Below are 15,799 nucleotides of genomic sequence, written 5' to 3'. Positions count from 1 at the left end.
CCCCTGGACAACACTACAGCACCCCTTTAGGACTGGGACACTGCACAGGACTTTGGAGTGGACACAGCCCCTATGGAGAACTGACTGCACAACACAGTCCAGCCAGCCCCTATGGACTTTGAAGTAGTGGACACAGCCCCTATTAACAACAGCAGCACAGCACAACACAGCCAGCCCCTATGGACTTTGAAGTAGTGGACAACAGCAGCACTACACTACACTACACTACACAGCACTAACTCCCACCCTCCCTCTTCACTGTCCACAGCCGAGTGAGAAAATGGCGCCGACGCGGGTACCTTATATAGGATCCAAAACCCGCGAGACTCGGAAGGCGGGATGATGACGTTTTGCCTCGATGTCAGATCCGAGTCAGGCGGGAAAAGTCGAGCCTGACTCGGATCGGACTCGGATCGGGGGGGCTCGGGGGGGTTCGGATTTCAGAAATCCGACCCCGCTCACCCCTAATATATATATATACATACAGTCAGGTCCATAAATATTGGGACATTGACAGAATTTTCAGATTTTGGCCTCTATTCACCACCACAATGGTTTTGAAATGAAACAAACAAGATGTGCTTTAAATGCAGACTTTCAGATTTAATTTGAGGGTAATTACATCCAAATCGGGTGAACGGTGTAGGAATTACAACAGTTTCAATATGTGCCTCCCACTTTTTAAAGGGGCCAAAAGTAATGGGACAAACTAAACAATCCTAAATCTAACTTTCACTTTTTAATACTTTGTTGCAAATCCTTTGCAGGCAATTACAGCCTGAATTCTGGAACGCATAGACATCACCAGACGCTGGGTTTCATCCCTGGTGATGCTCTGCCAGGCCTCTACTGCAAATGTCTTCAGATCCTGCTTGTTCTTAGGGCATTTTCCCTAATCTGAAAATTCTGTCAAATGTCCCAATATTTATGGACCTGACTGTATATATATATATATATATATATATATATATATATACACAGTCATATATATATATATATATAGACTCGATGATCATTTTGTGCTTTATTGTTATACACATTACATTATACTGCATTCCCAGGAAAAGGGCATAATCACTACAGTGCATAATCTGGCAGATTATACTGCATGAACGATCAGTATTTACTATACATATAATTATATAGGGGCCAGATAATGCTCTGCAGTAGCCATGTTCTCTGCAGGCTATATCCTCTCTAATGGTTGGCCAATTACTGTATCTGTGGTGGCTGGTGACAACCTCTGTGGTGGCTGGTACAACCTCTGTGGTGGCTGGTCACAACATCTGTGGTAGCTGGTCACACCCTCTGTGGTTGCTGATCACACCCCCTGTGGTTGCTGGCCACACCCTCTGTGGTGGCTGGTCACACTCTTTAAGCATGGGCCCCTACTACTGCATTCTCCTGGTGGGTCCTTCTAGCTTCAGTCCGTTATGACAACATTTTAGCAATTAAAAAAAAACATATGCAGGGGAATACCTCCCAACCCCTCGCCGCAAATTGTGATGAACGTCCTGATCACAGGACAGTGGGACAAGCCTCTCAAATCGGGAATTCAGGACAGTCCTGAGGAAAGTCCCTTGGGTCCATAGCAGAACCTATAGGAAAAATTTAGCAAACCTTCTAAAGAGTGTAGAAGTGGACAAGTGGAGAAGTTGCAACCAATTAGTTTAAAAGGAGCTTTTATCAGGCACTTTCTATAAAATGACAGGTAAAAGCTGATTAGATTGTGCAGTGTGTAAGCCCGAGTGCTCATTCATGCCTGTCATTAGTACCCTGATGGAATTTGACAGTTGGGAAGCCGGCAGTCGGCCTTTCGACCGTCATCTTCCTGACTGCATCCCGGATAAGCTAGCCTGGCAAATAGGCTGGGGAGGTGGTTAGCATTAGGGTGCCAGGACCTGGAGGAACCACAGACATTAGCACAAGGAGTGCTGAGACATTCACTTTTATGCTGTTTGCTTATTTTCTATTATGTGCCTGTGTGTGTCCAGGCCTACAATATGCTCACCTATGCTAAGGTGCAGTGTCTGCTACCATTAAAAAGACTAAAGTTACTTTGCTTTGTTTTTGCTAAGGTGCTTGACATAACAAATGCTGATTAGTATCTTTACCAGCTAGTATGCTGTCTAATTAAGTTCTCCTATTGACTGTACAAGAGCCAGACACACATATTACTGAGGTCTATATTAAGCACTGCAGTGCTGGAAGAGAAAAATATTTTTATTTTCCCTGTGTTCGGTTTAACCCCTGAGTTGCTGGAGAAAAAAAAGCAGTGTTTTTTTTTTCTATGTTAAACGTGAATTACAATTGCTTTGCTGAAAGAAAGAGATATATTTATTTGTGTAAACTGGCTTGTTATCTAAAAGCACCTACACTTTTACATAACCCTCCCACTATAAAAATGGAGGAAGTTTTTTACACCATAGTAAATTTGTTGGCCTCTCACCAAAAGACAGAATTTTTTTTTTTTACAGATACTGACCCAGTCAATGGGCACAACAGGTGCTGGGTATCTGAAGAAAATGTATGCCTCAGATGACCCAGAGGCATATTTGCTGATATTGGAGAGGGTGGCACAGTGTTTAAATGGCCAGCAGATATTTGGGCTGATAAACTTGACCCCTATCTCACTCGTGAGGCTCAGAAAGCCTATGCTGATTTGCAGAGAAATCTGATCTAGTCAAAAGTGCTATTCTGGCCAGGTTAGGTCTCACTCCTTCTGGGAAAGTGCAGCACTTCCATAAATGGGCCCTAATTCCAGGGGTCCCTATTCGGAAGCTGGTTGCAGAACACGCCACACAGGGGTGAAGTTGGCTCTGGCTATAAGACCGCACTGCCGCTCAGATTGTAGAGATGGTGGTTATTGACAAGTGTATAAGAAACCTAGGGCAGAATATGCAGCGCTGGGTCATACACGCTGATCCTCAAAATCTAGAGGAATTAAGTACAGTGTTAGAGCGCTATGAGACCACAGGAAATATGCAAAAAATGCTAGAAAAGAAACCAAGGAATCAGCGACGCGTTAAGATGACACCCTATTGGCCTGTGACCTCGACTTCACCCCTCCTCAAGGAAACACCGCTGGAAATGCCAGGGTCGTTTGCTATGAGTGCGGACAGCCAGGTTATTTAAGATGGGACTGTCCCAGAAAAACAGAGGGCAATTTCCCAGGAATTTTTGAGCTCTTAAAGGAACCACAGAGACAACGCCAATGTAAAGTCTCCAAGATTCTACCTCCGAAAAGAGAGAAGAGTGGAAAAGCATGGCCAGTCGTCTTTAGTGAGCAAACCTCTGCGCAATTAATGTCGGAGGAAAGAAATCTGCAACACTTTGTCCGGTTATGGCCAGACAGAAATATTTGCAGAGGTGTCATACCCAAAACAGATGTTGCCATGGATGTGCTGGAAACCGCCACACCTCAGCTTCCTGGGGGCTGCTCTCATTCGCCTATTCCTATAGAATTTCCACCGGTGAACACCTTGTCAGCAAAACGGCGAAAAGAAGTAAAAGCCTTAGTTTGCAAAAATCAGGAAGTGTTTTCTTCCCTGCCAGGGCTCACTGCCTTAATAGAGCATGAGATCAATACACCTGAAGGAGTGGGCGTAAAGCAGCTACCATATCAAGCTATCCAGCAACAAGAAAGCCCGGTCCTTGTACTTCTCTCTAGACCGCTCAGATGTCGCACTGGCTCTTTGAGGGATACTTTGTCTGTGGGGCAGCAGAAAAGAGCAGAACCCGGTGTTGCAAAGAAAAGAAGGATGGTTGCTCCTCTGCCAGAACACACCATGTTCAGGGAGTATGAAGAAGACACCCCTGGAAAGGTGGTTCAGAAGGCTGAATGGTCTCTGCTGTCTTGAAAGGAAAAGGGTGCTTCCCCAAGCTTGGAAAAGTGAAAGGGAGGGAAGTGTGGTGAGAGGGGTGGTCTTTCACCTGAATCGCCCACATTCTGGTGGGATCAGCTTCCTCCAAGGTCCAAGGGAGAGGAAAACAAGTTTGGCACATTCTGCATCTACAATAGAAGTTTGGAATTCCGGGTTTTCCCGGAAAACTTGAAATATAGAATTCTGGGTTTTCCAGGTCGCCTAGAGCTAGCAGGAAGTCGGCAGCACAGTAGAAGTTTAAAACTCTCACACACCTGTTGCTCATTGCTCCTGATGCTGGAGAAGCTAGCCAGGTGATAGGCTGGGGTTGGTGGTTAGCATTAGGGTGCCATGACCTGGAGGGTCCACAGACATTAGCACAAGGAGTGCTGAGACATTTACTTTTATGTTGTTTGCTTATTTTCTGTTATGTGCCTGTGTGTGTCCAAGCCTATGTTCACCTATGCTAAGGTGCAGTGTCTGCTACCATTAAAAATACACTGCATCACCAAGTTCCTGCCTGTCTGGAGTCCTCATTTCAATACCCCCTGTTACAATACATAAATCAACCAGACTCACTTGGAGGAACAGTGCCATTTCAGGTTCTTCCATGAACTGAATCCCTGATTCCACCAGCTTTGAAACCATTTCCATATGTTCTCCATACTTCTTCATTAAAGTCTTTACATGTTCAAGCCTCTCCTCTTGGTCTCTAGTGATAACCTGCGACAGTTCACCTTTCCTTTCTTCAAGAATAGCATATAAATAATCAAATTTCTCAGACAGCTTCTCCTTCTGCCGTCTGCAGTTTTCCTGAAAGACAAAAAAACAAAATTCTTAGGGGCATACTCAATTGGCCACGTTCATTTTTTTTCATGCGGAGCGTGAAATTGCGGCTGCCAGTGGGGTTTTTCGCTATTGATTAATTAGGCAATTGGAAGTTTTTAATTAGCTTAATTAGGCCAATATTTACCTTTCTTTATTGAAATTATCTAAAGTGCAAAATAATGGGTTAAAAGATGTGGGACAGGTATATGGGGGTGTTGTATGTATGGGACAGGTGTTTTAAACATTGCAGGTGGGATTTACAGTTGTAGTTTTTTTAAGTGGCTTAAAAGGACTTATTTGCTTTAAAAATAGTATTCTATAATTTTTAAACAGTAGAATCAATAAAAAAAAACTTGTGAGATGGAGCTGGTAAGACCTATATAATCTCATAAAGCCAATCTGCATCATACAATACATCGGATGGTAAAAATATTCAGTCCTTCCTTATAGTGTTTCTAGAGTATAGGTATACAGTATATTCAGAACTCCTCCCAGTCACATGTAAAAAGATTACAGAGGAAAGAAAAGAAAAAATATTTGTAGACTGATTTGTAGGAACAAAACATGTAACAATGGTTGTGGCCCCACATAAATTCAAGGAGTATCGTACCCCACTCACAATGAATGGGGCATGCTCTATCCTTGAATTTATGTGGGGCCACAACCATTGTCCTATTAGCTGCATCATTGTTACAAGTTTTGGGCCTGATTCAGAGCCGGTCGCTATTTGCGCTCGCTCGTCCAGAAAATAGGGGTGGCTATTCAAATGAACCGTTCGCTATTTGCGGTCTGTTCACGCCTCTAGGTCTGAACGAGCGAACAAAACTTGCGGTCGTTTTTTGGGAAACTATGCCCCCTGTCCGCTCGCATCCTATGTCAGCTATAGCGAGCGCCCATGATGATGGTCGCGATGGTCAAGACCATCACGACCATCGGGCTTGCGACGAGACCCTGCGGTAGGGTTTCGGTGACCGTAAGCTCTGGAGTCATCACTCCCACTGACATCACTACTGATGTCAGTGGGGCCAGACTCAGACGGTAGGCGTTCCCATGGGAGCGCCTCCGTCTGGGCAGCCACGCCCCCGGCACGCCCACCAAAAGGAGCGTGCTGTCACTCACCATCTACAGCACGCCCCCTTTGCTGCGAGACCCATAACGACGGCTTGGCCGTCGTTATTCGGATCTCGTGCATGCGCACGACGGAGCTCCCTCCGTCGTGCGCATGCGCAATTCGGCACCATCGACCCGCTTGCGAGCATCCTGCGCTCGTCAGCGGGTCTGAATGACCCCCCCTGTCTGATACATATATACTGGAAACACTATATGGACTGAGTATTTTTACCAATTGATGTATTGGATAACGCAGATGGTTTTATATGATTATATAGGTCTTTTACCAGCGCCATCTCACATCCATTGTATATTTTGGAATGTGGTTTTACTCCACCTTTAGTCTGAATGGTGGGTAGGCAGCAGGATAGCACATTGATAGGACACCCACCGTTTTTTCATTATAATTTTTAAACAGTTGTTAAAAAAAATAGAAAAATCAGCCATTTAAAAGCAATTAAGAACTCCAATTATTTTTCTTTAGGACAGTAATATCTATGAATAATGTTAACTATGTTAATTTGGCTTTTTTTTAGGGAACAGGCTAATTTCCCCATTTTTAAAAACATTTCCCTCTGGTGTTTACAGTAAAAATTATTGGGCCCAATTTTTCTCAATTGGATAGCGGGAGAAGCGCGAGCGCGCATATCTGTGGTGATCGGAAATAGGATGCACTAGGCGCGTTAATTTTTGCTGCAAAATTCTTTTGCGTCCAAATGGATATCCCCTTAGTATTGGCAAAAACGCCACTGCCCTATCTCTATGAAAGGCTGTTTTCCATTCCTGGTCACTTACTTAGATCAGGAGTCAACATATTCTAGAATAACTATATAGCATCCCAGCAAATAATAGACATCATATAACTTATTTTTATCTTAGCACAGGACAATACCTACATCATTGTTACACCGCCACCCAAAACAGACAACTACTGTATGTCCAGTCTAATGTTATACTTACACATAAATCATACATATGATAATTACTCTTTAAACATTTCTTAGATTACCCTTTCGATTTTTCCTATGTGGAATAAAATACAATACAACATTTTCATTATTATTTCTTATTATTATGTTAATTTAACACCTTATTTTACCATATTCATAGGAATGAGCTCACTTTGGGGAGATTAAAAGCCACAATCATTTACAATCATATAATTAAACTTTAGAGAATGATAGAGTGGAGAAGTTCCGCATAGCAACCAATCAGCTTCTGTCATTTCATAGACTGTGCAGATAAATGACAGTTAGAAGCTGATTGGTTGCTATGGACTATTTCTCCACCTTGAGGGTTTGATACAATGTCCCCTTAGTATGTGAAGAAAAATATGTAAATAAAGGTGAGTTCGTACTTCTGCTTCTTATACACTCAAACCACTAAACCTTCACATTTAATCTAATAAACCTGTATGTAGCTTTCACTACATCAAATAAAGTTGAGTCATGAAACAATTACCGAAATGTGGAAAAAATCACTAAGGGGCCTATTTCATACTTGCTGACTTTTTGTCTGCTTCCTCCAGGAGGAGGGAGCTAGGTTGGCACTGCGGGGGGGCAGGGCTCCCTGGAGGTGGGTGGGGCTCGACAGAGGTGTGTGGGTCTGGGGGGGTGATGATGAGATTGCGTAATCACATCATCATAGCGCTGCCCTCCACTATGCAAAGTGAATCGCATTATCGGCCTCGTCCACCTTTCCGGGAGGTTGGGAGTGTCAGCCATTCCGGGAGGGTAGGCAAGTAGGGCCTATTTATCATTAGATATTTGCGGCAAATTCCACGAAAATACCCCATTTCAACAGCAGCAGCAGCCCCCATTGGTTTCTATAGGGGTTGTGAAGTTGTCAGATTTACAATGCAAAGCATTCTGGAGTTTGGTCCCCGCAGTTTATGCCATCTAAAGACGGCACTGTGCTGCTGTAGCCTATGGGCTATACTTCGTTAAAATTTACCTGGGGAGGGGTCCTCCAGAACTCTCCCCAGCAATGGCAGAAGACCACGCATGATCAGGAGTCCTGGCACAGAAATGAAGAGACCAGTCTCTTCACTCTGAGCACATCGCGGGACTAACTTCTTTCGGAGCCCATGTCCCTGCGTGTGCTATGTAATACATACAGGTGGTATAATCGCATCTTGCATAGTGATTTTGGGTTCAGATATCACGCCTAGATCGCATTGCAAATGTTAGTATTGCTAAATGGGCCCCTAAAAAGCTGCAGGTGAAAGATGATTAGACTCATAGGGGCCTGTTTCATATATACCCAAAAAGCTTTGCGACAGTCACACTGCGAACACATCCTCCATTACGGTAAGGAGTTGTAAACAGCAGAAATGAGTGACAGCCATGTCGCAGAGCCGTTGCACCAGCACCTCATGTGTAATTGCAGTTCACATTGGATGCTCTTTCTAAAGTACCTCTTGTTGCATTTTAACTGTGAAATGTTATGAAATATTAAAATACACGGTTAATGAATTTCATGTACGGATATTTTTTAGCATTGCATAGGATTTCAGTTACTTGATAAGACCTGCACATTTACTACTAGTAAACCATTGGCAAAGGAGCTCTATTCAACAAGCCATGAGTACAAAGTTGTTGATCTCCAGCCTATTACTGTCTTAGTTACAGTGTTTTGGAAGCTACACTGTAAAACAAGTATCTATTAATATCTCCAGTGTCCCTATCTATTTGCTACCTGAGGTTGTGCCCTTCACATCTATTCCAAACTAAAATATATGGGCATCTAGGCCATGTGCTCGTGAATCTAATAAAGCACTTTTAGGATAATAACATGGTCACATATAGCCTTCTTCTGACTGGATTACTGTCTCTCCTAATTACCTGATACAACCAGACAATCAGACATTGAATAGGACTAATAGCTTTTTTGGCTCATATACAGTACACTGTTATCTGTGGTCAATCAGGCCAAAAATGACTTAAATAGTGTAGTGAAAATTTCACTACATTGAAGCTGCCCATACACAAATTCACTGTGAAATATATAGAAGAGATATGATATTACATATATCTATTTGATATTGTTCACTGTTTTTAACAAATTGTTAGTATTTGTTTTTTTGATATATGTGGCTGCTAGTTTTGTTGGTGCGCTAAATCTAAGTTTCCAATATTTCCTATGCTATATACTGCAGCTTTAATGTAGTGTCAAAGATAAATTATACCACATTAATCATTATTAATAGATCGTCAACTAAAGTTGGATTAGTAAAGAGGCTGGGCCAGGGCTACCGAGACAATTCGGCCCCACCCCTCTCACCGCTCATAGGCTGAGCCAAAGGAGTCTAAGTAAAGTGGGAAAATATCTACAAGTCTGCAGTGTATTTCAGAAATACAGGATACACCTCTCTACAGATGTTAATAATTATATTGCAAAATGTCAGAGTCTGGTTGCCATTCGACATGACATTAATGATTAGGACTGGAGCAATATTTTATTCCATTATTGGGAATGACCTTATCAGGATTTCCACTTTCTGACTAAACAGATTATGTATATTCATAACTGAATGGTAGAACTTGATAGATTTGATTTATAAGCCCGTTAATAGTTGCTGAATCGCTATATGTCTTTAGACAAATCTTTAACTTGGATTCATTTAAAGTGTTTAGCCAATCTCACAGAAATTAAATATTACTTAATCAGATAAAAGGCTACTGCCATTATATTGGCAAAAATAACTACTGGGGGTGCAAATGCAATTGTATTTTTGCATGCATGTAAACTAATCCCTGTTTTGCACGTAGCATACAAATACCGGGCAGGTTTATTAAAACAAACAATTAGGGGTCGTTTTACTAAAGCTTTTAAAACAGACAAATGGAGCGGTTGCCCATAGCAACCAATCAGATAATGTATATCATTTTCTAGAATGCAATAGAGAAATGGTAGCTACAGTATAATCTAATTGGTTGCTATGGGCAAAACCTCTACTTTTAATTTTTAGCAAATATATCCTTAATGCTGGATATGTACTGTACAATTATCTGTCAGATATCTGTCCAATCTGGCTGGTTGGAATGAAAACCTGGTAATGTATGGGAGCAAATGAAATTCGACCATATGTTCCCAAACTCTGGAAAACAGACAAAAACGATTGTTCAAATTGGTTACATTTGTTTGATTTAACCAATTTGCTGAACGACCATTTTTGTCTGTTTTCAGTGTTTGTGAGCACATGGTCACTTGTCATTTGCTCCCATACATTACCAGATTTTCATTCCAACCAGACAGATATCTGACAGATGATTGTATTTAGTGTGTGTAAAGCATTAGAGTTGAACCTGGCCATGGCCCCTCCCAACTATTAATGTTTGCACATTTTACATTTGCCCCCCTTCTTCTGCAGCTTCTCCTGCAGCCTGTCAGGGTGCAAATTTGCACCTTATTGCTTGAATTATTTTAAACTCTAAAGGTGCATACACACACAACGATTTTTTGAACGATTATCGTTAAACGATATCGTTTAATGATAATCGTTTGTAAAAATTGTTCACTTTCTGAGTCAAACGATGAACGATTTTCGTTCATGCGCGTTCACGTTTGTAGTTTGTAGTTCAGTCAACTCAACGATTTTCAGTAAGGGAATATGCAAAAATTGTTTGTAGTTCTAAAAAATCGTTCATTACATTTAGTAAATGAACAACTTTAGTAAACGATTTTAGTTAATTTTTTCAAGGGAAAAAATAGTTTACTAAAATCGTTCATTAACTACATCGTTGTGTGTGTATGCAGCTTTAGGGGCCTACGTGTCAACTATTTTTTTCTAAAATAAGTAAAATCTATATATCTGTTATTTCCTGTGTTAAACAAAGTACCACTGAATACCACCATCTCTATAGTTCTGTATTGGAACAGCGACCTTGTCCAACTTAGCAAACTTGTTTCTAATCACCCATGCCATCTGAGGACAGCGTTATCAGCTCTTTCTTATGAACCGAGCTAAGCAGAGATTTTAATATAGCTTGGAAAGAGATTCTATTGGAGATAAATAGCACCAACCAATCAGCTTCTAACTGTCACTTTACAGGCTGTGTTTGTAAAATGACAGTTAGAAGCTGATTGGTTGGTGCTATTTTTCTCCAATTTTATCTCTCAACAAGCTTTATTAAATCTAAGAGAGTCAGATTTCACCCTCTTTCTTAATCAGTACAGATGCAAGCCCTGATCTATGGTTGTACATTAGTACATTAGCAATTACCACGGCCTGGGCAGCTACTATCATCAGAGTAGCGTTTAATATTTACCAGATATTGGACACCTCAGCTGTCCTGGCATGAGTAAACTGATAAATAGATAACGAACTGATAAATAGCCCTGATACTACGTCATTTATCGCTGGGAACAGCAAAAATAAGAGATTTGCAGGGCACAAACTGGTCCTATGTTAGCAGGTAGCTATGACATAATCTCTGTTTGCACTGAACAAAAATGTGAAGCTCTAATCATCTTTTTTCCCAAAAAGACTAATTAGGTATTATGCAAAAAATATCTATATTATTAATACTATCAGTGGTGTAGAATAGCAGCACCAATATAGAATGATGATGACACCCATGCACAGCAGTACTTCAATTTATACTTGTATAAATATACGGTTTCCATTTGCTCACATGTCATTTTACTCACTTAACCTTGTTTACAGCATGGTGATGGTGACAAGGTCACACTGTGTCTGTGGGATAATTCTCATTTGGGACTATCCTACTGTATGCTCATGGGCTGATCGGAGAGCATGAAAGAGGTTTAAGTAAGAAGGAATCAAACTGTTAAATCAATTAACTCCTTATATGTAATCTGTAATGGGATGTTAAGTCCTTCTGGACAAAGTGAATGGATGTGGGTGGCAGTCTCCTTCCCCATTATGCTGACAAATGTTATCCACCTAAACATAGCAATGCAGACATGTAGTCACCTTTCACATTCAGCTTTAATGCAGACATGTAGTCACCTTTCACATTCAGCTTTAATGCAGACATGTAGTCACCTTTCACATTCAGCTTTAATGCAGACATGTAGTCACCTTTCACATTCAGTTTTAAATAGATGACAATCTCGGGCTATGCAAATCTCATAAAAGTAATGAATTAAAGAATATCTAGAACTGTTCTCTCTTCAAACAGATCTCAACTAGTGCTAGGAAACCTGGATGATTTCTTATAAAAGTAGACTCAGCTAAAAATATCTCAAAGAATATTTCAGAGAATACATTTAGATTTGTCTTAAACGTAGAGTTGTCTTAAAATATCCCTGTTCTTGTTCCATGTTTCTTAGCTGGTAACAATTTTTGACTTTTAAAATGATCCTACATTTTTTATTTAAAATGAAAATGATTAATATGTCAAAATATATTTTTTATTTAGAAAACTTTGCATTCCTACATTCACAATTTGTTAAAACAGACCAGACTTTTGAGTGTGACATAATTAAAAAAACAATTAGATTTCATGTGCTTGAAGCGTCCCCCAGTGTTCTAAGCTAACAAATGCCCAACTGATGTCATCGCTACTCAACACTTAGATAATTACAAAGGTTTATATTATTACACGGGAGTTGAATAGCATTGGGAAGTTGCAGTGGCGTCACAAGGGGGGTGCGGCCCGCACCCGGGTGTCACCCGCCAAGGGGTGACACCAAGGTGCAGGCTCCCTCTCAGTGACAGGAGCCGGGTGCTGCACTGTAGTATTAAGTGCAGCACTCGGCTCCTGTCACAGTGAGGGAGCTGGCACTGCCCGTGCCCAAACCTCCTGCACCCCCCACCGGCACCACCCTATTGATAAGTTCGCTTACCACGGGCCGGAGATCGGGTTCGCGCCGTGAGGCCACGCTCCTCCCCTGAGGCCACGCCCCTTTTTCGGCAGGTGCCGGGTGTCACCGCAGGGAGGGATGCCACTGGGAAGTTGGTCCTGGAGCTATTCAATTCAGTGTGCTGTTTAGTCAGACTATTACAAGTTAAGTCGAGAATGCCGGTTCTTGCGACTTAACCTGGGTGTTTAGTCGCGATAACCAGCATTCACCGAATAAATTGCCCGCTTCGAGGCTGTTAGCGCAGCGCTAAGCTGGAAAACAGTCTTGAGGCTGGCACCTTAGTCGGATTTCTCCTTGCACCCTCAGGACGGGCGCCACAAGAAATCATTCAGTCAACTTGACATTTAGCTGAATTGAATAGATCAAAGACCAACTACCTGGAGCTATTTAACTTCTGCTGAATTGAATCACCCCCAAAAAGAGATAAGCTCTTAATAAATGTGAATGAAGAGATATGTGTTTTTGTTCTATATTAAAAGTATCCTGCTCTCTGGATTGTATTTTAAAAGTTAGGTACTGCACTACTGCACATATGTATAAAGTCACAGGGTTGTGTTACTTTGACTACTTTCTGTATTAGATTAAAACTCTTCTTATATGATTACCCCTATTTGTTCCAAGTTATATAGAATATAGCCAGGTTCCTAACTAAAGTTCTTGTAGTCTGCAAGAAAAAACTGAAAGCTAAAACAATTATTCCAGTAATGTATTGTCCAGGATGTTTACATAAGGACTCTGCGGATTTGGAGGATGAACCTCTGCAATCCGATAAAACAGTGATGCTACAAATCTGAATATCAAACCACATATCAACTTTGCAGATTCAAACATTTTAACTATTTAATTTGCCATTTTTGCTAGGTGCCCCTTCGTACATAAAGAAACAACCAAAATGCAACCTCTCTATATTTTTATATCTCCCCAAAACAAAATGACGTCTTGTTTTTACACTGCTCCACAAACGTTGGGACACAAGGATGTCTATTCTTTATTAGGCAAAAAGCAAACCTGCACCGCTCACTGCTATCTTACATTATACTGTAATGTCCAGTGTTGGACTGGGGCATGAAGGGCACAGCGGGGGAATTCAGTGATAGGGACCCTTACTTAGGGATGTGGCCAGTCTCTACAGAGGCTTGGCTAAGCTTTAGAGAGTGTATGGTCTGGGTCCCTATAAATATATATATATATATATATATATATTAAATACTGCTAGTGTGATAATGTACTTGATTAACAACAGCAATGCATTGTAGAAAATACACCATAGTCCTGTACCTTATAATGTAACAAATGTATAATGTATAATTCAAGTGCACAGTCTGGAACCTGATTCCTACAGTAGGGGTGGGCACTTAGGCAGTGGGGCCCACCGGGGAATTCCCCTATATCGTGTGGGCCAGTCCAACCCTGGTAATGTCTGTTGTCCAGCATAAAATTGGTCTTAATAAAGTACTAGAAAAGTCTTTCTTCCAATTAACCGATTCTGGTTTCAGAATATTTGGTTATAGCAGGTGGCTCCAGATTTACTCATATAGACCCGATGTACAAAGGTTTTTTACTGTACACGTTTCCCTAAATTCCTAAATTTAGTTCAAAATGGTTTATTTTCCAGATCTTTTCACTAGTGCACAAGAACAAGTTAATAGGTGGGCAGCAGTGGTGTAACTATGGAGGGTGCAAGAGGTGTGCTTGCTATGGGGCCCAGCGGCTTAGGGGGACCACTGGCCCAGCATGCAACCCAGCCTCGCCGCCCCCCCACTGTTTATTAAAACTCTGCAGAGGTAGAGTGGGCTGTCAGCTATGCCGGGGTGGGGGGTTACTCAGAGACACTGTGCTTCCACCCCTGGCTCCCGACATGCCACTAAAGAGTTACAGGGAAGGTCTCGCGAGATGATTACATCGTCATCATCTTGTGAGTCTCTCTCCTCCGGGTGGCGACAAGGGACTGGGAGACGATTGTGTGATGCAGCGCACTGCAGTAAGCGGTGTCTGAGACAGTGAGTGAGTGAATGACTGTCTGTCACTGTCAGTCTGTGAGTGAAAAACTGTGGTGCTGCAGCCTGTTCATTATATATATATATATATATAAACGGCGGCACTCGGAGACTTTCATGAAAAAGTAAGTGTATTAAATATCCATAGCAGGCACCCTATATATATATAATATATATAATATATATATATTATATTATATATGTATATACCTTATATATATATATAGAAATATATATATATATATATTTATATATATACATATATATTCTGTATATATTATATTATATACAGTAATGTGTACACAGTATATATATGTATATACCTTATATATATATAATTATATATATGTATATAAACACGCACACAGGGCCGTAACTTGGGTAGTGTGACCAGTGCCATGGCACATGTTACCACAGGGCAGGGGGCGCTGTTCGGGTCTGTAAATTCTCTGTTTATAATCATTCTCACTTGTAGCTTCCTCATTTTTCATCCCCAGCATCTCCTGGCCTTTCCTATCTCTTCCCTGGCCCTTCCCCATGAGGCCATGGTCCTTTTCCGGGTGTATCTCCCTATTTAAAAAATAGGGGGGGGGGGCGCCAATGCTCTTTATGGCACATGGCACCAAAAAGTCTAGCTACGGCTCTACGCACACACACATACACACATATATATATATTTATATATATATATATATACACATGTAGATATAAAAGTAAGTATATATAAAATAAATGTATATATATAGTATATAGAAATATATATATATACATGTGTATATACATAAATACATGTATGTACTGTATGCATTAACAAAACATATGGGATGTAATCGGCATCTCAGCAGTCGGAATGCCTGCGGTCAGAATCCCGGTGCCGGAATCCCGACAGTAAGTATTAGGCTTGGGGTTGGGATAGGGTATGATACTAGGGGGAGGGTTAGGATTAATCTGTGGGGGGAAAGGTTGGGTTAGCCTGCAGGGGAGAGGGTTTGGGTACTGTACTTAACTGCAGGTGTCGAGATGCCGCTGTCAGTATTCTAACCGCCAGGATCCCGACCACTGGCATCCCATACCCAACCCATACATATATATGGGTTAATGACTATGATGGAAGATGATGAAGAGATGTGAAAATGATAGACTGAGCATGTTAATGTGTCAAAATGATAG

General features: G+C 41.3%; 1 protein-coding gene across 6 annotated transcripts in view; it reads right to left on the bottom strand.

Annotated features, from left to right (window-relative positions):
* Window positions 1–15,799, bottom strand: part of TRIM55 (tripartite motif containing 55) — a 192,930-nt gene that overhangs the window by 82,265 nt on the left and 94,866 nt on the right. For all 6 annotated transcript variants that reach the window (XR_015878049.1, XR_015878050.1, XM_088469336.1 and 3 more), the window contains exon 5: window positions 4,443–4,676. Coding sequence is in view for 4 of the 6 variants with exons in the window: in XM_088469336.1 (XP_088325462.1) it covers window positions 4,443–4,676 (234 nt within the window). In the remaining 2 variants the exon portion in view is untranslated. The remainder of the gene's footprint in view (window positions 1–4,442; window positions 4,677–15,799) is intronic.

Source organism: Taudactylus pleione, unplaced genomic scaffold, assembly GCF_031769625.1.
Source record: "Taudactylus pleione unplaced genomic scaffold, aTauple2 ptg000090l, whole genome shotgun sequence".
Lineage (NCBI taxonomy): Eukaryota > Metazoa > Chordata > Amphibia > Anura > Myobatrachidae > Taudactylus > Taudactylus pleione.
Note: the sequence above shows the minus strand (reverse complement) of the source record. Positions and strands in the feature narration are given on the sequence as shown.